Consider the following 21,669-nt stretch of genomic DNA (forward strand, 5'->3'; position numbering starts at 1 on the left):
CACCTATCAGCTTTCTATGTGGAACTGGTAAGAACATTGTTTTTGCAGAGGCAGTCCTAAGATTTCGATAAGTCATTCTGAAGAAGCTCTGTCCTCCCCAGAGACGTGGCTATGCACCGGGTTTCTCACTCTGAATATGATCCCTTTAAAGTTATTATACTGATCTACTCCAAGCACAGCACAACAGCGCGCTTCCCTGCTTCGGTACCTGACAGAGCGCAGTGCAATCCATTTCACGTTTCGACACAGGTAAAAGTACTCGAGAGCCGCTAATCGGCCTCCGAGTATCAATGGGGCAATGGGAAGAGGGAGCTGTATATTACAGTATCAGCATCTGTCCTTCTTGATGGGATCCGAGGGATGCAGATTAGCATAAAATGTAATGATGTCAAATAAGTGCCTGTGAAATAGGGACTGCGTGGAGGCACTATTTCCGAAGCCTGACAGCGGCATCACGGTTTAGAAATGCAAATGAAACCATTATGTTCAATAATTATATGAAAATATGAACAGTTCAGCATGTTTTCCAGCCCTGATGGCGGTTAATGGGATGTACGCTTATGTAAATAACTACTATTAAAGCTAATGCCAAAAAAGCCCTAATAAATTCATAGTAAAGCCACTGATTTAGGAGGCTTTTAAACGCCAGCAGTGCTCAGTTATTAGAAAGGAGTGCATTATTACGTTTAAACCTCATTACTGCGGCTAGTCGCCCAAACTCCATCAATTATTTTACGATAATGAAAATGAGAATCATTCAAAGGTGGGGGGTGGGTTACAGCAAAAAATTTAAATAATGGACCCCTTCTTGGCAGTTTGGTATGGTACTGCGATACGCGAGGGTTGGTAGGGGAATAAGAGTGCGTCATCTAGAAATCTGCCCGATTGGCATCGGGTGGGAAAAATACACAGATAAATGCAACCGCTATGGCAGGGCTCGAAATGCACGGACATTTGTATTTCTTGCATAAAAAAATAAATGTCAGAAAAATACACAGATGAATGCAACCGTTATGGCAGAGCTCGAAATTTGTATTTCTTTCAAACATTTGTATTTCTTGCATTTAAAAAAAAAAAAAAAAATTGCAGAAAAATACTTCACTGCAAGACAAGCGAATAAACAAGGACCTTGTCATAATTGGGGAATGGAAGGGCTTAAAGGGGTTGTGTCACTTCAGCAAACGGCATTTATCATGTAGAGAAAGTTAATACCAGGCACTTACTAATGTATTGTGATTGTCCATATTACCTCCTTTGCTGGCTGGATTCATTTTTCACATTATACTCTGCTCGTTTCCATGGTTCCGACCACCCTGCAATCCAGCAACGGTGGACACTATAGGAAAAAGCACCGACCTATGCATGCTCCCACAGGCTCGGCCACCAAAGAGGCCGGCGCCTTTTCAAATAGTGCGCAAGCACGACCACCACTGCTAGCTTACAGGGTGGTCATAACCCCTGGAAAAGAGCAATAGATAATTTGATGGAAAAATGAATCCTGCCAGCAAAGGAGACAATATGGACAATCACAATACATTAGTAAGTGCCTGGTATTCACTTTCACTACATAATAAATGCCACTTGCTGAAGTGAGACAACCCTTTAATCATGGGCATTTACCAAAAATACATAGGGTGCAGCTGGGAAGCCACAGCTTATAATAGTGCAGTAGTGCTATGAGTGACTGATAATAGTTACATACAATGTGCAAACGTTTTAAGCCGGTGTAGAAACAATGCTGCAAACTAACTCTATATACCGTATATATATATAAATAATGTATATATAAATGTATCCTGCAGAAGGACAACGGCCCAAACCATCCAGATAATGTCATTAAGAACCATCTTCAGCGTGAAGAACATGGAGCCCTGGAAGTGACGATTTGGCCTCCACCGAGCCCCAATCTCAATATCTTTCAGTCTGTCTGGGATTACATGAAGAGACAGAAGGATTGGAACAAGTCTACATCCACAGAAGATCTGGGACTAGTTCTCAAAAATGTTTGGAACAACCTTCCTTTAGAAATGTGTACAGGTGTACCTAGAAGAACCGCTGCTGTTCTGAAGGCAGACGGCGGTCACATCGAATATTGACTGGAATTAGATTTCTCTTTTGTGCTTTTACTTTGCATTTTGTCAATTGCTAACACTTCTATTTCTATCTTGTCAATTGAATAACACTTCTATCTTTTAAAGCATTCTTACTTTGCAGCAATGTGTTCACACCTACAACTTTTGCACAGTACTATATTTCGGGGATACACAGGTTTCTGGAAGTTCTCAGCACTGGAGATATGTGACCAGGTAGTTATCATGGGGGACTGGGAGCTTAGTGCAGTTTCCCACAAATCCCACAGAATGAAGGTGGCCGCTCCGGACAGATCACGTAATGTGCACGAGAGGTAAGACTGTTCCAAATCTGGCAGTGGCAATTTGCGGAACGGATGCGGACCCATTCTACGGACGCGTGAATGGACCCTAAACGAGCATTCCGCCGACAGCTATGCAACCTGTATGGCCAGATTAACATTACAGCCTCTCCCAAGCCAATGGATTTGGCACCACACCGGACCACGGGTTGGGTCTGGAATTGCAGTTCAGCTCCACTGAAGTGAAGGAGGCCGCCATAGCAGACACAAAGAGGTCGCTGGTGTGGAACGGCTTTTGGAAGAAAGAAGCCATGTTTTTCTAATCTTGTAGAATCCCATTAAAGAGAGCCTGTAACCACTCCTGACATGTCTGTTTTAGTAACTACTTATGTAAACTCTGGAGCATCTTTTCATTTGTCTCTGTTGTCATTCCTCTATTAATCCTACAAGAAAGTTATAAATGAATTGACATGGGGAATACAAGTAGTTACTAAAAGACATATCAGGAGAGGTGGCAGCTCCTCTTTAGAAGGCATCTGTCAGCAGATTTGTACCTATGAAACTGGCTGACCTGTTAGGCTACTTTCACACTTGCGTTGTTGTTTTCCGGGATTGAAATCCAGCAAAGGATCTCAATACCAAAAAAAAAACTAAAAAAAAAAAAACACATTTCTGTTTAGTCCTCATGTATTCTGAATGGAAAGAGATCCGTTCAGGATGCATCAGGATGTCTTCCATTCTGGCAGCCAGGGCTGTGGAGTCGGTAGATAAATGTTCCGACTCAGACTCCTCAGTTTTATGTACTTCCGACTCAGACTCCGACTCCCCGACTCAGACTCCTCTGTATTAATATGCGAATGTATTTTATACATTCCTTGAGGGAAAGAAACACAACCTACCACAGGACTACTGGCTGGGAAGCCAACAAGTTTTTATAGCTTAGCTAGTTTTTATAGCCTTAGCTAAATGACAGCAGTTTTTCCAATGGTTTACAGCTTCAGTCTTGAGCTATTGACTATCCATTCCCTTCACTTATACAAGTCTCTAGTCCTGCAAAAAACATATTTATTTAATCCCTTATCAGTGAGAGGCGAGGTTACACATGGACGCTGCGTTCCCTGTAAAAGCAGAACACAACACAATGAAAAGTATAAGTATTGCCGCTCCTTAACTGTGCGTTGCGTGCCATATAGTGAAGCACATGAAAAGCATGCTTCTTCACGGTCACTTAACGTGTTCGTTTTGCGGTTACGCGAGGCACTGAATGCATTGGTCTTTATTCTTACAGTAGAGAAGTCATTAATTATAACTTTCTGTGAATTGGGACATTTAAAACGTGCTCTTTTTTTTTTTTATTCCAATCTAAATTTAGTAGGAGCCGGAGTCGGTGCATTGTTTGCCGACTCCGACTCCAGGTACCCAAAATTTCCCCCGACTCTGAGACTCCGACTCCACAGCCCTGCTGGCAGCATTCCGTTTTGTGACCGGACACCAAACCGCTGCAAGCTGTGGTTTTGTTTCCAGTCATAAAAACGGGGGAAAAAAAACAGATCAGTCACGGAAAACAAATTTCAATGGTAGCGGTTCTGTTTTTTTAGGAGCCTAAAAAAAAAAATGATTAGCCACCCATTGACTTTCAATGTATTTAGGGACTGATCCTTTTTTTTCCGCTTTGATCTCACACAATTGCATCCAAAAGGAACGGTGGCATCCTCATGTGCAAAATCAAAACCGAACCGTTTAATTCCGATATTCAAATGCTCTGGTGGATCTCAATACCGGAATTAAGTGTGGTAGCCGTAAGCTAGTTTCACACTAGCAGCAGGGGACTCCGGCAGGCTGTTCCGGTGGGTGAACAGCCTGTCGGACCTGTTCTGCCGCTAGTTCACGTTCTTAACCCAGAAGTTAATTCACCTTTCCAGCTATAGCTCACAGAGGTAAAATTACCAAGTCCTTGCCAAAAGATTCTTCCTGGGCCTAGGAGCACCCCCTGCCAGGTTAAGTATCCATCAATCTGATATTATCTTGACAAAGCCCCGTTAAAGTGCCCTCTCGCTATATGAGCGGCCCGGCACAGCAGGGGTCTTAACACCCCTAAGCCTGGTCAGAAACTTCAGAGAAGAATGACAGATTCTGATCACGCAGTTGGTTGGTACAAGAAGGAAGATGACCTGAAAGTCACCTCCAAACCATAGATTGCATATTTTTTCCATATTTTCTTCATATTTCATGAGTTAGGAAAATACGAAATGAACAATCTCTTCCGAAATTGTTGGGGTTATTCTAACACACCTTCCAGGAAATCCGCAAGCAAATCGGAAATTCCTGCTTAGAGATATGATATAAAGGTTTTCAGGTACACTGTATTGTCTTCCAGTCATATTTGGTATCAGATGATCTGTAAAGTTCTACGGATTATAAATATGGACTCCATTTCTTAATTTGACCTACAGGTACGGAGAAACTGGCAAAGCAAGGATTCTGCCAGATTTTCTCTCTCTTGGGCAAGAACTGCCCCACTGTTCCAATTACACAAGGCTGGACCTGTACATGTCATAGCCACAACCAGCTACAGAGTGGGTAAAACACAGCGACCCACTCAGGTCCTGGTCCTTCACCTACCATCTGAAGTTGAACAACATCACGACGGCCCGCTATACACGGGCACCCCGCCATCTTGGATTATTCCTTGCAAAGACTTTATCTTTTACTGGACTCTACCACGGTAAATCTGAACTTAGACATTCTATTCATTTCCATCCTTTACTTATTTCTATCCAACCAATCTGTTCGACTGGCGGGTATATTTATCTGTCAGTTTTAAATGTATATTTCGGTGTATAGCTTTTATAATAAAACTAACGATTTAATCATTCCAGTTTTGCCCTTGTAACCTGATAATTTGGTCTACGCTAAGAACTCCGTCCTCAGAAGAGACATACTACCGCTAGGGGTGGGCGATATAGGCAATATGCAATATAAATTTGTGCCACGATATGGGTTTTGTGCATATCGCCTATATCGCCGGACCGCGATATGATCGCGCTCTCGGCACGCACCATGTTCTCCTGAGTCGGCACAGTGGAGAAGGAGGGAGTCCCTCCCTCCCCACTGTGCGCGGCTGCCGCTGACCACCAATGAGAACAGAGTAGGAGGAGGAGGGGAGGGACTGTGGCCACTGCGCCACCAATGAATGTGCCGGCCATATAACCGATCGGAGCCCTAGCATTACACTGCTGGGACTCCGATCGGTTACCATGGCAGCCAGGATTCACGCTACTGAAGTCCTGGCTGCCATGGTATGTTAGTGAGCAGCATTATACTCACGTGCGCCGTGGCCGCCGGTCGCTCCTTCTGTCTGTGCGGCGCATTGCTAATGCTTATAGCATTAGCAATGCGCCGCACAGACCTATGACAAGAAGGAGCGCCCGGCGGCCACGGCGCACACGAGTATAATGCTGCTCACCAACATACCATGGCAGCCAGGACTTCAGTAGCATGACTCCTGGCTGCCATGGTAACCAATCGGAGCCCCAGCATTACACTGCTGGGACTCCGATCGGAACTGCCCACTGCCACCAATGATTTACCAGAGGGGGCTGATGAGAGGGAGAGGCTGGGGGGCGGATCAGAGGCTGGGGGGCGGATCAGAGGCTGGGGGGCGGATCAGAGGCTGTCTGCCATGGTCAGCTCCCTGCTGTTGTGTGCACAAAGCACAGGGCAGCAGGGAGAGTGTAAAGTCCTATTCACCCTAATAGAGCTCTATTAGGGTGAATATGACAAGGGTTCTAGCACTTAAGGAGGCTAATAGTTAAATAAAAAGTAAAAAAAAAAAAAAAAGTTTAAACACCCCCACCCAAATATAGAAAACAATATATCGCGATATACAGTACAGACCAAAAGTTTGGACACACCTTCTCATTCAAAGAGTTTTCTTTATTTTCATGACTATGAAGGCATCAAAACTATGAATTAACACATATGGAATTATATACATAACAAACAAGTGTGAAACAACTGAAAATATGTCATATTCTAGGTTCTTCAAAGTAGCCACCTTTTGCTTTGATTACTGCTTTGCACACTCTTGGCATTCTCTTGATGAGCTTCAAGAGGTAGTCCCCTGAAATGGTCTTCCAACAGTCTTGAAGGAGTTCCCAGAGATGCTTAGCACTTGTTGGCCCTTTTGCCTTCACTCTGCGGTCCAGCTCACCCCAAACCATCTCGATTGGGTTCAGGTCCGGTGACTGTGAAAGCTAGGTCATCTGGCGCAGCACTCCATCACTCTCCTTCATGGTCAAATAGCCCTTACTTTCAAAGTTTTCCCAATTTTTTCGGCTGACTGACTGACCTTCATTTCTTAAAGTAATGATGGCCACTCGTTTTTCTTTACTTAGCTGCTTTTTTCTTGCCATAATACAAATTCTAACAGTCTATTCAGTAGGACTATCAGCTGTGTATGCACCTGACTTCTCCTCAACGCAACTGATGGTCCCAACCCCATTTATAAGGCAAGAAATCCCACTTATTAAACCTGACAGGGCACACCTGTGAAGTGAAAACCATTTCAGGGGACTACCTCTTGAAGCTCATCAAGAGAATGCCAAGAGTGTGCAAAGCAGTAATCAAAGCAAAAGGTGGCTAGAATATGACATATTTTCAGTTGTTTCACACTTGTTTGTTATGTATATAATTCCACATGTGTTAATATTCTAGGTTTTGATGCCTTCAGTGTGAATCTACAATTTTCATAGTCATGAAAATAAAGAAAACTCTTTGAATGAGTAGGTGTGTCCAAACTTTTGGTCTGTACTGTATATCGCTCATGCTTAAAATTATATCGCAATATAGATTTTAGGCCATATCGCCCACCCCTACCGCATTGTCTTATTTTTATACATTGTTGATTTATTAGCTAGGTTGCAAATAACCGTTTCATCCCTTTAGGAATAGCTAGCCGGGCTCTCTTCGCCTCGATTCAATACGAAGAGTGGTGGCAGAAAAGTTATTTGATTTCCAGCGCGAAAATCGATAATTTTATTTTAACCAATTGTACCATGTATGGGCCCACCAACCAATCAAACGTTTACTGTGCTCACAGTGGATTCCCCTCCAGAAGTCTCTAGTGGACGAGACCTGGATGGCAACTGTGGCATAGTACGACGGGATTGGCGGGTGGTTGTCACACCCACCAAGCCAGCTCAGCAAACCTTATATACCCACCAAGCCAGCTCACCACATGCGATTCCTTCATGAGCTACGTGCTGCCAACATCGAAAGTAAGAAGTGGTCACAGTAAGTAGACTCAACTGTGTATATATCAATCTGCTCAGCTCCTCCTGCTCTACAACATGCTGCCTACAGATTGCACTGCATTTTTATGGTAACAGGTTCCCTCTAACCAAATCCAGCCAAACCATCTTTTTTTCTGCACATGAGCGAAAACGAACGACTGGAATCCACATGGATGGAGATAGGTCATCAATATCAGAATATAATAAAAGTTTAACTCCAATACGTTGCCTGTATTGTTAGCGCTGCAGGTCCAAATGTGAAGTGGGTCAAGTTCACAAAAGTCAATCCGTGCGTTTCTGTGTTGGACCGCGCTGCTGTTTCTTCACTGAAAAAACCTTCCTTCCAACATAAAACCATTCACATACCTGGACATAAAGGAAAACACCAAACTTCCACGTGTAAGCTCCTCTTATTCAACACACTCCTGTGGAATATCCACCCCTGATGAAGCGCGAAAGCGAAACCCGGGTCGGGCAGGAGGACGATTAGTGTCTCAACAACTTTGATATGCTTTTACAAAGAATTTGTTTGCGAGTATAATAAACCACTTTTAGTAGACCTGAGTTATCAGTACTTAATTATCGGTGCGCCCCCTTGATATTCCACAGGAGTGTGTTGAATAAGAGGAGCTTACACGTGGAAGTTTGGCGTTTTCCCCTATGTCCAGGGATGTGAATGGTTTTATGCTGGAAGGAAGGTTTTTACAGTGAAGAAACAGCAGCGCGGTCCAACACAGAAGCGCACGCATCAATATCAGAAACCTGTAAAAACCCCTCCGTTTGGCCAGGCTAATTTGCTGCGAGCAGTAGGTAGGGGCTGGGAAGTATAAACCCTACATACCCTCTTAGGAGCTTTTCGCATCTGCAGTAGTGTGAATATGAAGTTTTATTCTGCTCTTGAAAGTGTCCAGGAGGTGGAGCTTTGCTGTGCTCTCTGTATTGATCTGCTTTCCAGCCTCTACCCTCTTGAGTCGTGGCTGCAGACCACCAGGAGACCACTACAGCGGTCACTCAGTAGAGGGAGGGGCTACGAAGCAGCTCAATGAAGAGAGCACAGTAAAGCTCCAACTCCTGCACACTTTCAAAAGCAGAATAAAACTTCATATTCACACTACTACAGATGAGAAAAACTCCACAAAAGGGAATATTTATACTGCTCTCCTCAACCCCTACCTAGTGATGTCAGCAGTTTAGCATGGTAAAAAAAGCACCTTATTATAGGTAGGAGTTTATATGTACATAGTCATATCAGAGTTTCATTGTAATTAGCAGTTATGGGGTTTAACTTATAACTGATCCAGGACTCGAGTCATCCTTGTATTACATAGAGGACTATTTATCTGAATGCAGAACATGTAATACTACTTCCAGCTCCCTGGTTCAGCCATCTTCCAGTCCCCAGCCTGTAAAGTTCTGGACAGATGGAGTGACGTGCACCGCTGCAGCCAATAACTGGCCTCAGCAGTAATGTTCTGCCTGGGGACATGTCACCAATGAGGTCAGTCATTGGCTGCAAAGGCACATGTGACCCAGTCTATCAGTTTACAGCATAGGCACAGGAAGATCCCTGAACAGTGCCAAGGAACAGGAATGGAGAGGCAGAGAGAAGAGCGTGATTTTATTTTTATTTTTTCAAGCTACAGGGTACGGTCCCAAAAGCTGGACAAACCCTTTAAAAAGGTTTCCTTTAAAATTTAAAAGACAGAACTTTTTGAATAGTGCCACCACTGACCAGAAACAGCTGATCATAGAGATGCAGCTGATCAGGTCTAGACCGTTTCAGGTAAACCTATGGTCCACTAAACCAGTAGAACATGACTAGCGGTATCTACAGCGAAGAGTCCACTTGTAAAATGATCTCAGGTCACCATTAGCCATAATAGCAGCTACAAAATGCCAGGAGACCCGCCGAGGCTTCTGTTCTGGGCTGGGGAGCCGCCATGTAAGAGTTAATCAGATTAACACTTGGCAGCCTGCAGGGTGTGATGTGACTGTACCCTAAAATCTGATTAAAATGAGGCAATGCAGAGTGATTCCGAGGCCACTATCCTTCTGGAAAGTGTTCCTGTTCAGCAGGCGGGAATGGGAAATTCATGTTGACAAATGTTGATTTCATAGAAGGAAAGCATGGAGGGAACAGCTGGAAAGTCGCTTCCAGCCGAACGCAGGCAGCGTCCCATGCTGATAAGTCATGCTACTAGATGGAAACACATGCAGATTTATTCCTCTCCATAAATTAGGACAATTATAACAGAGAAAGGGAAAGAAGGAGGGGGGGCTGAATGTATATGAAGAAAAAAAAAGGATATCTTCCCTCTCTGTAGCAATCAGGTTGTTCTGCTGTTCCAAATGGCGAATCTTCTTCTCGAACGACTCGTGCTCGGTCTTTAAACGCTCTTCCGTCACCTCCTTCTCCTCACTCACCCTGGAAGGAGAAAAGGCTCGGGTTAGAAATGTTAACGCAGAGTACAAAAGGTGCAGAGACTTCAATGAAAATGACTGCAGACGCTGAAGAATACATGGAGACAAACGCAGTGCAGAGCTGTGACCTGGAGAACCACCTGACGCATCACCCTGGAACTACCTGCAGAAGTCTACTGCCAGGACTGGATAGGCAGTAAAGGGGGTTCTCCATTAGGACAGGCCACCGGAGCATGAGAGAACATGGTGCTGACAGAAGCCAGGTAGGGCTTTCCATTGTGCCAAAAGGTCCGACTTGATCGATAACACCTTGATGTTCTATAGGTCTACAATAATTACATACAGGAAAAGCAGACTGCTGTCTCTATTTTTGTAATTTGGTACTAGCAATGGGCATGCGCAGAAATTTATTGCTTGCACAGTAATTCCCGGGGCAAGGCAGTAACTTCCGATGCCCCTGAGGAGGCCACTTTGATGGGTGATACATGCTGGGCTGTAGCTCCTCCCCCTACGGCAACCCCTCAACTGCTACCTTATCTGGTGATGTTAAAGGGCCCTTTACACGGGCTGAGAATCCGCCAGATAATCACTAACGAATGTTCATAGATCATCTGTCGGAGTAAAGGTGTCACCAATTACATGATGAAAGTGCGAAACCTTCGTTCGTTGGGTAATTGGATCGTTTGTGTAGACACCTAAAATTGATGTTTAAACACACTATGCTGCCACAAAACAACAGGTCAGCATGGGGACGAGCAATGGCATTACCGATCACTCCTCCCCATACTGAGGAGGGGATCGCTGCATGTAAATGCAGCAATCTACTTCACTGACGAGCAGGAACTTGCCCGGAAAGGAAAGCTTCCTTCTCAACAATCGCCTGCTGAATTGTCCTGTCTAAAGGGACCTTTACTCTGTGTTCACAACTATCAAGGGCCTATTACACAGGCCGAGAATCCGCCAGATAATCGCTAACGAGCGCTCATAGGAATGGAACGTTAGTTAGCAATTATCAGGTGGTGTAAAGGTGTCACCGATTATCCGACAAAGGAGCGAAATCGCTTGTGTTGGCACCTAAATCGTCGTTTGTCGGCAGCAGATCGAGCTGTCTAAACACGGTCTGCTGCCGGCAAACAACGAGTCTGTATAGGAATGAGTGATGGCACTATCACTCCTCTCTATACTGTGGAGAAGATCGCTGCATGTAAATGTGTCTCCTCCACTGACGAGCGGGTGCCTGCCAAGGAGGAATGCTTCCTTCCTGACAATCGCCTGCTGAACTGTCCCGTCTAAAGAGACCTTTACCCACCCACATTACCAGGACGCTGGTTTTTATTTCCTACTTGATTCCAGTTGTTGGTGTGCTCGCTCTTTGCTCCACTCTGCTTTTGTTTTTGGTAATACACAAAGATGGACTGAACAATTTCCCGTGCTGCTCCATATGTGCAGCACATCTTTATGTCACTCGCATGGCAGCGAACACCCAGCCAGGAATGGAGCTAGCTCTGATCCTGGGCTCTCAACCCCTTAGGGGGCTTCCTCTGTCAGCAGGTGCCCCTGCACAGTGATTGTGGGGAGCCACTGGTCTGTCATGGTATCCGAAGGCCTAAAACAGAATTGCTGTTTTACATTCATCTTACCCGTCAAAAACAAAATGACTACAGTTATCATGATCTTATTAAACCCAGGATAATCCCCGCGGGGCATTTAGTGGGGTCAGCTCGTAGACAGGAGCCAGCATACAGTGCATATTAATGCATTAATGAGCTTCTATTAGCGTCGATTACGGGGCGTATTTTTAGGTTTATCACCTCTTCTATAAAATTCGTTTTCAGGCTCGAGCCCCTTGGGAGACTTCAATGGGAGTATACAACGTGGTCGTATTTTCCCATAGGGAAAACACTGAAGTCATCCCCAAATTACAGCATGACTCACATAGGTAAACTGTTCACAGTAGCCCATAACCTCACTGCGGCCACCTTGCAATCTCACTTCAGAGCCCAAGGCCCTCTGTGTAGTTTTCTTAATTTTCTTAATTTTTTTGCAAAACCTTGCTCCCGTTATATTTCCCCTAGAGTTGTCATCAAAACTACAATTGCCACGATTCTCCCGCGACGCCTTCTCCGACTCGCCTCAGACCCCTTGCTTCATTAAAAGTGGAAGTAATACATGATCGGGGAAATTTTATATTTAGGAGATGACGGTGTACGTGATATGAAACATCAATGACCCGAGGGCCGTACAGGAGCAGTGCAGTCACGTGACCTGGCAGCAGTGCAGCAACATGGAGCATCTACAGAAAAATAAGGGACATTAATACGTGGCCAAACTGTGCGTGACAAAAATCTATTACTTTTTTTTATTTTTATTTTTTATCCCATCTACTCAGATGCGGTCTGTATATCAGCATCCCCAGCTGTGAAGAGGTTAATGACGCGCGTGCACGAGATTGGTTCCTAAAAACACCTGGCGGCGAGCGCAGGAGAAGGGCGTCTGAATGCTAACGCCTTTCACGAAGCAATGATTCCTTTATGGAATTCGCATGTCACTTAATGGTGCATTTTATTGCTAACTAAATATTAAGCGCGGAGTTAATCGCGAGAGAGATGCTCGCACGGCACAATCTATTGTGCTCCTGTTGCTCACCCGAACTCCCTCGTCTAAATGAGATCATTTCAGCGGCGCCTCTCTGTATCCAACATGGAAGCACATAACTCAGGAAGCGTATTAAGCAGGGTTATCCATCATGGCCACTACGTCTCTCCACCTGTTCCAGCAAAGCAGGCGCGGAAAAGATCAATTATGTGCTAAATACAGGCACGAAAGAGCAACCCGTCTTACTCTCCTGACAGTCCAATATTAGGCGTCTAATGTGTTATTTGACATCTTTGCCCGGATCTAGGTCATCGTTATGCTCCCAGGGCCTAGACGCAATCTTTCACAGGACGCTGGTCACAGGAGAACCTGAGGACAAATTAGAAACTTTCTTCTGCAACTTGAGACATAGTTCTCCTATGTGGGAGCTGCTATACAGACCGTGCCCAACCTCATCGGCATCGGAAACCCTTCTAGATATACTATACAGTCCTTAAATGGGGTGCAGAAGAGGGGGCCAATTTACAGGAGAAGAAGTTGGAGCTATGACATCTACCGATTATTTTTACGATTAATCGTTTAATCTAATATGAAAAAAAGGATTAATAGACTGTTTTCCTTTATAAAAACTCAGACCCCCTGCCATCAGCCCCCAACACCCTTAGTTCGCCCCTGTTCGATCAGCCCAAGTGCATCAGTTCCCCCCCCCAGTGCCATCAGTTCCACTATCCCTCAGTGCCACCAGCTCCCCCCCCCCCCCCCCCAGTGCCATCAGGCTCTTCTCAGTGCCACCAGCTGCGCCCCCCCCCCAGGTGCCACCAGCTGCCCCCCCCAGGTGCCACCAGCTGCCCCCCCCCCCCAGGTGCCACCAGCTGCCCCCCCCCAGGTGCCACCAGCTGCCCCCCCCCCCAGGTGCCACCAGCTGCCCCCCCCCAGGTGCCACCAGCTGCCCCCCCCCCCAGGTGCCACCAGCTGCCCCCCCCCCAGGTGCCACCAGCTGCCCCCCCCCCCCCCCAGGTGCCACCAGCTGCCCCCCCCCAGGTGCCACCAGCTGCCCCCCCCCCCAGGTGCCACCAGCTGCCCCCCCCAGGTGCCACCAGCTGCCCCCCCCCCCAGGTGCCACCAGCTGCCCCCCCCCCCCCAGGTGCCATCAGGCTCTTCTCAGTGCCACCAGCTGCGCCCCCCCCCCCCAGTGCCACCAGCTTCCCCCCTTCCCCCCGCCAGTGCCATCAAGGTCCCCTCAGTGCCACAAACTGCCCCCCCAGTGCCATCAGGCTAGTCTCAGTGCCACCAGCTGACACCCCAGTTCCATCAGCTGCCCCCTCAGTGCCACCAGATAAAACAAACTCTCACAAGATGAAATGATGATTGGACACATCCAGCATCCACCTCACATCAGGGAAGTCTGCGGACAGATCTCCAGAATGGAGAGGATCTAGAAAGCCCTTTGGTACTGCTCAGGGATTGCTGACACCATTCCTGGCATATCTCTATAGGGCCGAGTGGCCTCTGCATGGGCTGTGGTTTCAGGTAACCTATAGACAGGGCCAAACAGGTTTAAAGGGGAACTCCTGGAGAACGATCATGCAGCGATGGCCTGGAGCCACACCATAAGCTCCATTCATTCTGTAAGTCAGGTTGTCACTATGGAGCCCTGTGACCCAGGACACATCTATGTCAGGTCGTTCAGGCCGGAGCCCCCTTTTAATCAGGAGGCTCTGAGGAGCCATCAACATGTCAGAGCCGGTCCTCCGGCAATGTGGAGGGAGGAGGACACAGCCTTCCTCCATGGCTGGTACCTGGTTTCCAGTCTCCGGTCCGGTGTCCCAGAACCCCGGCCGGCATGGTCTCTGTGAACCCAGCTAGCCATCAGTGCCAGTCAACGGTGGGTTCCGGTGTGGACCACGTCCCTCCCAGTATAAGCCCCAGTGCACAGGCCGCACCGCCCTATCGCTACATCTCTTTTCTCTCAGGTTGCAGTTGTCAAGCGGAGCTGCTGGTAACCAATCACAATCTGGAGCGCCAGGACCCCAGGCAGAGCTGGCTGCTGCTTCCTAGTCTTCTCCTGTACGGCTCCTCAAACTGTGCTGTGACCTGCGCACGTCAGCGCGCTCTGTGACCTCACTCTGCGCAATGTCGGGTCACAGCACATCATGGAAGGAAGAGTGCCGAATCTCAGGAGGGGCAGCAGGGTGCGGAACAGGACAGGTGAGCTGATTTTAATTTTTTTTGTCTCATCTGAGGTTTGATTGGGAGTCTTATAAACATTAAGGGTCTGATTAAAGGGGTTGTCCAGGTTCAGAGCCAAGTCCGGACATAAGCTCTTCTTCCCTCGTTCAGCATGAATAAGTGGAGCATCGGAACATTTCATTCTTCAATGCTCCCCCTTTCCCCACGCTATATTGCGCAGGGCAAGGGCTTTTTCTTTAGATCCGGTGACGTACCAGGTCTCTGTATGGCAGCTCGTGATGTCACCACCACTAATGGACGGGTTTTAGCGTTGCCCTAGCCTGTACAACAGCCTAGGACAGCGCTATAGACTGCCCATTAGGGACGGTGACTTCACCAGGATCACTGCTAGGCGGAAGCCTCTGCCTAGCAGTGTAAAAATGTAAACAAAATAGCCCTTGCCCTGTGCGATGCAGCAAAGGCCAAGGGGGGGCATCGGAGCATGAAATGCACAGATACTCCACTCATACGGGCTGAATGGGTGAAGAAGGGGTTACGTCCGTGTTCAGTTCTGAACCCGGACAGCCCCTTTAACATTGGGGGTCTGATGAAAATATTTTTTTCTCATTTACCTCCTTTAAAATCTAGGTGCGTCTTATAGGGTGGAAAATATGGTAAATAGCAAACATCAAAGTGTTAAACAATCCAGAATATATTTTAGATTCTTCAGAGTAGCCCCCCTTCTGCTTTGATGACAGCTTTGCACACTCTTGGTATTCTCTCAGTCACCTTGTCAAGAGTTAGGGCTGAATCACACGACCGTGATCGGCCCAAGAGGAAAGGTCCGTGTGTCAATCGCATCTCACGGGCCAAAAGAGATTCCCCGGAACCAAACTGACTGCATCATAGTAATTTATCACACAGTCCGTTCATATCTGGTCATGGGTCTATTGTGCATGATGTGAGTACACAGCAATAGTCCAGTGATCAGAGAGACTCTGAATATCACAAATGACTATGATACAAGTCATGGAAGCCGCAGCTTACACATGGACTGCGATTCGCAGCCCAATCACATATATAAGCGGTGCTACAACACTGGTGACCTATCCTCGTATCAGATAGGTGGGGGTCCGACTCCAAGAACCCTCCAATCAGCTGTTTGAAAAGGGAGCAGCATTCATGCGAGAGCTGCTTCCGCTTCCAAATTACCTGCGCACCATCTACTCTGCAGTAGTGCGCAGTGTGATTACAACTGCTCGTCCCAGGGTAAACTGGCAACAGGGCATTACCATCGCCTACAGTCTGAGACCGTAGGATCAGGAGAGCAGACAGGTGCTAAACGCAGGGCTCTACCACGCTTGCATGAAGGATTAAAGGAATAATAACAGATACGTTTTGATTCCCATTGTGATGGATCCTGACAGAACAGAACCACAACCTTCTGAACAGAAGCGCATTGTATAGCGGTGTATTAATACATTTCTAACAGAATAAATAATGAAAAGAAACCAATCACAGAATAATCCATATAGTGCAACTTATCAAAATGGCGCATGGCTTTTGCACATTTTATGACTTACAGCCACAGCCCTTTTTCCGAAGCGTGTTTAAGGGGTTGTCCCACCTTGTTGTTTCCATGGCCGAGATGGGACTTAACTCTGCCTCCCCTGGCCAGTGCTAAGGAAACGGCCAAGCCGCCTGTGCGCCTGTTTCCGTAACTCCCATAGCAGTGCATGGAAGCTAGGCATAGGCGTAGTACAGCAGCCTATGCTGCTTTCGGAACTCAGGAACCCTTTTAAAAACATAGGGGCACATTTATTAAGACGGCCATTTTAGATGCCGGTCTTAAGCCCCTGCGCTGGATCACCGAAGTTATGTAGAGGCGCTGGCTGTATCCACTGCCAATTCTAAATGTGAGACAGCTTCCTTGCCGTCTTACATTTGGACCATTTTCTATGTACAAAACGGTGAATAAGACGGGCCTCCCTGCCCAATCCCTTCCACGCCAGGCCAACTATGTTAGACCTAGTGTGAGCAGGGCAGAAGTCACAGATTCTGTTGCAACATGGCATTCAACAGAATCTGTGCCAGTCTGCCAGATATACATATATCTGTTCATAAATGACCCCCATAATATATTTGAACAGCACCATGTGTTTCATCTTGGACCTCCAGTTTTCAGCATTTTTCTTCATGTCCACAGGCTATTTAAACCATTCAACATCAGTGCTGCGTCCTGGCTGAGGTTGTGGAGCATCTGCCAGTACAATGTGTACCTGTAGTAAAGTGAGGAACCGCACTCTGTTCAGGGGATGTCACCGATGCCAATCAAGGGCTGTTAGGCCGTGATCCAAGTAGTAAAATATTGAGGCACTCAGGTTGAAAGTTTTGCAACTCAAGTATTAGTTTTATTTCATTTTTCTGCATCATCCATTTGCCTGTGGTATATATAAATGACAGACTATTTCTGACCGGACGTTTCGATCACGATGGACCTTCATCAGCGGTCATATTATCTGTAGAGTGGGTGGAGGCATTCCACGGGCAAATGGATGATGCAGAAAAATGAAATAAAACTATACTTGAATTGCAAAACTTTCAACCCGAGTGCCTCAATATTTTACCACGGTACTTAGTACATTGTGTACCGACGCCATGGCACTCAGTTCCCATAATTCTCCGTGGCTGGCATCAGGAGCACGCTCTTCACTGACTGCTTAGAGTCTCTGCCTCTAAGGGTCCATTCACACGTCCGCAATTCTGTTCCGCATTTTGCAGAACGGAATTGCGGACCTATTCATTTCTATGGGGCCACACTATGTGCTGTCCGGATCCACATTTCCGTATCCGTACTTCCGGGTCCGCAATTCCGTTCCCCAAAAAAATAGAACATGTCCTAATTTTGTCCGCAAAATGCGGAACGCACATTGCCGCTGTCCGTGTTTTGCGGATCCGCAAAACACACATACGGATGTGTGAATGGACCCTTAAGATGGTGTCATGAGAGAGACTACTGCAGCCAGAAATTGCCAAAGCACTGTCTATACAAGAAGAACTTGGGGAGGAGAGGAAGAAATCCATATACACAAGAGGAGAACGTATGTAAAGATTTTACATATTCAAAGGTCAACGCATGATTTTTTTTTTTTACTGGTGGAATGCTACTTTTCCAGGTAATTTTTTTTTATATGTGGGAGATAGAAAATTATATAAAATGTATAGTATTTCTTTCTAAAAAAAAAAAAAAAAAAAAACACGACATGCTCGCTTTTTAATTGTCCAGTCGGTCACACCCAGCCACTCAGATCCCAGCAGGGTCTATAGCGGTTAGGTCTCCACTGGCCTCAGCGCTCACGTGTGCATAAATCACAATACTAATAATTTTTTTTAAATCGATTTTACAGAGTCCCTGCTATCTGCCAGGTTTTAGAGCTTACTATAGAACAGGTGTATCTGAAGGGCTCCTCTTATAGAGAATCCCGTTTTTTGCCAGGATTCCCCTTTAAATAGGCACAGGTATGAGACTCCACTATCTGGAATTCCTGCCTGTCTATACGTCACATATTTAGCATGTCTACAATGCCGAAGCTCTTCAGATTCTCATTAAACCTAAGCCTGATTCTCATCTTAACGTAAGTAGGAGACCTCTTGACTGCGGAGCTATTGTATCCCTCATTTCCAGCGTAATCGTGTTATCTCCATCTGATACAACTCTGCTTGCTGATCCTCGTACCCTGGAAAGCCATGTAAAGTCTCGCTAAGCGCTGAGATCAGGCGGCAGAGGGAACGTCTCACCTCGCAAGCTCTTTGATTAGATTTGCAATTCGTCTCTTGTCTTCTGGGCACAAATCCTTCAAAGATGCACTTCTTATCCCAGCTTCTGGCTGAACCACCTGGAAAGAGAGGAAGCAAGAGGACACTCCGTGAGGCTGCGGGTCACCTGAAGGAGGGCAAAGACACGGGAAAGCAAAGGTAATCCTTTACCACACAATTACCGAGCAAGACAGCACAAAGGAGACTAGAGAAGCCTCAAAGGCAGCTCTAAGATGAGCGTCACACAACGGACCACGAGACGCCATCAATCTAACAGACACTTCTGAAATCCTCACCACATCCGCTTATCCTCTGCCGTGTCAGAGCGCGGCATAGTTAAAACATATTTAAGAAGTTTTCCAGAAACCCCCTCCCTGCTGTCTGAACGACAAAACATGTTTTACGTATATTCAATTCTGTGTTCATCACAATCCAGCGGGTGTAGGGAGAAAGCTCTGGTACACTGTAACGGGGCCTGCACCTGTGGCCGTTGGACCTGATCAGGATAGCTTTCAGACTCTGGGGGAGAAGATTTTGTTCATTCAGTGGGACCAGAGATCTTAATAGGGTTGGCCAACTTTTACAGAAATTTCTAAAAAGGCCATAAGCAGTAACGTTTGATAGATGTAGCCACAGGTTTGCATTCTGCCCCAGCTGTGAAGGCCCCTGGCCGACCCACTGGCATCCTCCGCGTCCACAGGACACAAGACGGAAGCGAACTGGTGACTTGTTCACCTGACCACTTCCTTGGGCTGTTCCTGGCAGCCTTTACTTCAGCACAGGTGTTGAATGATAACTGGATGCACCCAGCGTATGCGCAGATGGGGGCAGCAGAACCCCCTGTATCTGTTCATGCGCTGGAAGCGTCCTCTTTAGACATGATTCATTAATTAGCGTTCTTCAGCTGTGAGGGGCTTCCCACGCTGCCAAAGGAGCTGCCCCAGGACATCTCGCCCAGCCCTGACAGTAACAGAACAGCAACTGTTCATGTGCATCTACCTGGAAGTGTAGCAGCGCATGCACAGTCACTGTTCCAGTATCAGTAGCAGAGTCTCCACGCTTGCGCCGCTACTCGGAGCAACAGCGCAGGCACGAGATCATCAGGGCCGGGCGATATGTCGGGAGGTGGAAACAGCCCCTGCGGATAAAGAACTCTACCTGAAGAATGAATCAATTCGAATGAATCAATTTGCTCACCGTTACTCCATGTACCGTGATAGAGAAGGCCATGATGTGAGCCGCCATATTTCTCCTAGGCACACAGGCGATGCAGGATTTGTCGGGCAGCCGAGGAATGGTTCCATACATTAAACGTTACCATTTACAGCCTTTTCAGACATTTATAAATTGACAGACCCCCGTAAGGGTATCGAGACCACAAAATGGTCAAGACGCAGCAGAAAACCTTGCAGGCAAGCAAGCCCATGTGGCATATAAACTGGTTGCTTAAAAATCCTGTCTATGGACTGATGGATGATCGTCTCTGTTACATGACATCTACTTGGGACTTAACACCTAAAACAGATTGTCCTAGACTTCATTATGGAAGGACTTGTGAGAAAAGAGGATCAGAAAGGCTCTTACAGCCAGACACGGAGTTTCAAAGTATAAATAATTATGAAATCTGGCGACAGATCCGCTTTAGGCTTTGCTCACTTGGCTGTAGCAATGATTTGCCTCTATACGCCACTGCAGGCAATTACTGGCCTCCATGGCCAGGTGTTGTATATGGCCAGTGATTGGCTGCAGCAGTGCCAGAGGTCAACGGGCACGTCAAGACTGCAGCAGTGAGTGGTGTACCCAAAAACCTCGGAGTCAATCAACTGGAAAAAGATTACAAAAGTGACCTGACCATGATTTTTTAAACAGTCGGCATAAGTGCCTTACGTATTTTTAACTTATTTCATTTGATACATTTGCAGCGCCCCATACCCTGCTGTCACATTCGGACATCTACACACTGGTACCCCTCCTTCAGGGTTGTGTCTGCTCATGCACAACGGTCTCTGGTGAGCAGATTCATTCAGTTACTTGTACAGGTCTCCAGATATATTAATATATACACTGACTGGTTAAAAAAAAAGGTTCACCGAGTGTACCGTGTCACTGCTGATACAAGAGCGCGCTGCGTTGACCTCCAGACCTTTGCCCCTTTGTCGCACTTTCTGTATTTAAACATGTAAATGAGAAAGCAGATGGCGCATCGGCCTGGAATTTTTATCTATGAAATTTCTTACTAAATCTTCTGGCATGGCTACGTATGTTTTTTTTTTTTTTTTTTTTTTTTTAAAGAGGACCTGTCACCTCAAAATGCAGTGCAATCTGCAGGTTATAGAGCAGGAGGAGCTGAGCAGATTGATATCTAGGGGACATTTATTAAAGTTTTATTCCACTATTGCAGCATTAAAGAGGCACAAATTATGGCAAATGCTATATCTGCACCATAATTGCGCTAGCAGTGCAGGGGTTATTATATACCCCCTGCACTACCAGTGTGTGTAAGTGTGTATACAGACATAGCTGTCAGTCACTGATAACTGTACACAGGTGTTATCCATGATTGATCGCATTCTCTGTTAGGCCCCTTTCACACGAGCGAGTATTCCGCGCGGATGCGATGCATGAGTTGAACGCATTGCACCCGCACTGAATACCGACCCATTCATTTCTATGGGGCTGTGCACACGAGCGGTGATTTTCACGCATCACTTGTGCGTTGTGTGAAAATCGCAGCATGCTCTATATTCTGCGTTTTTCACGCAACGCAGGCCCCATAGAAGTGAATGGGGTTGCGTGAAAATCGCAAGCATCCGCAAGCAAGTGCGGATGCGGTGCGATTTTCACGCACGGTTGCTAGGAGACGATCGGGATGGAGACCCGATCATTATTATTTTCCCTTATAACATGGTTATAAGGGAAAATAATAGCATTCTGAATACAGAATGCATAGTAAAATAGCGCTGGAGGGGTTAAAAAAAAATAAAAAAAATTTAACTCACCTTA

General features: G+C 46.4%; 1 protein-coding gene across 2 annotated transcripts in view; it reads right to left on the reverse strand.

Annotated features, from left to right (window-relative positions):
- KIAA1328 (KIAA1328 ortholog) overlaps window positions 1–21,669 on the reverse strand; it is a 359,720-nt gene that overhangs the window by 313,463 nt on the left and 24,588 nt on the right. For both annotated transcript variants that reach the window (XM_040421160.1, XM_040421159.1), the window contains exons 4-5: window positions 18,649–18,746; window positions 9,975–10,090 (exon numbers count right to left, since the gene is read on the reverse strand). In XM_040421160.1, coding sequence (XP_040277094.1) covers window positions 9,975–10,090; window positions 18,649–18,746 — 214 coding nt within the window. The remainder of the gene's footprint in view (window positions 1–9,974; window positions 10,091–18,648; window positions 18,747–21,669) is intronic.

This window comes from Bufo bufo, chromosome 2 (genome assembly GCF_905171765.1).
Source record: "Bufo bufo chromosome 2, aBufBuf1.1, whole genome shotgun sequence".
NCBI classification, from domain to species: domain Eukaryota; kingdom Metazoa; phylum Chordata; class Amphibia; order Anura; family Bufonidae; genus Bufo; species Bufo bufo.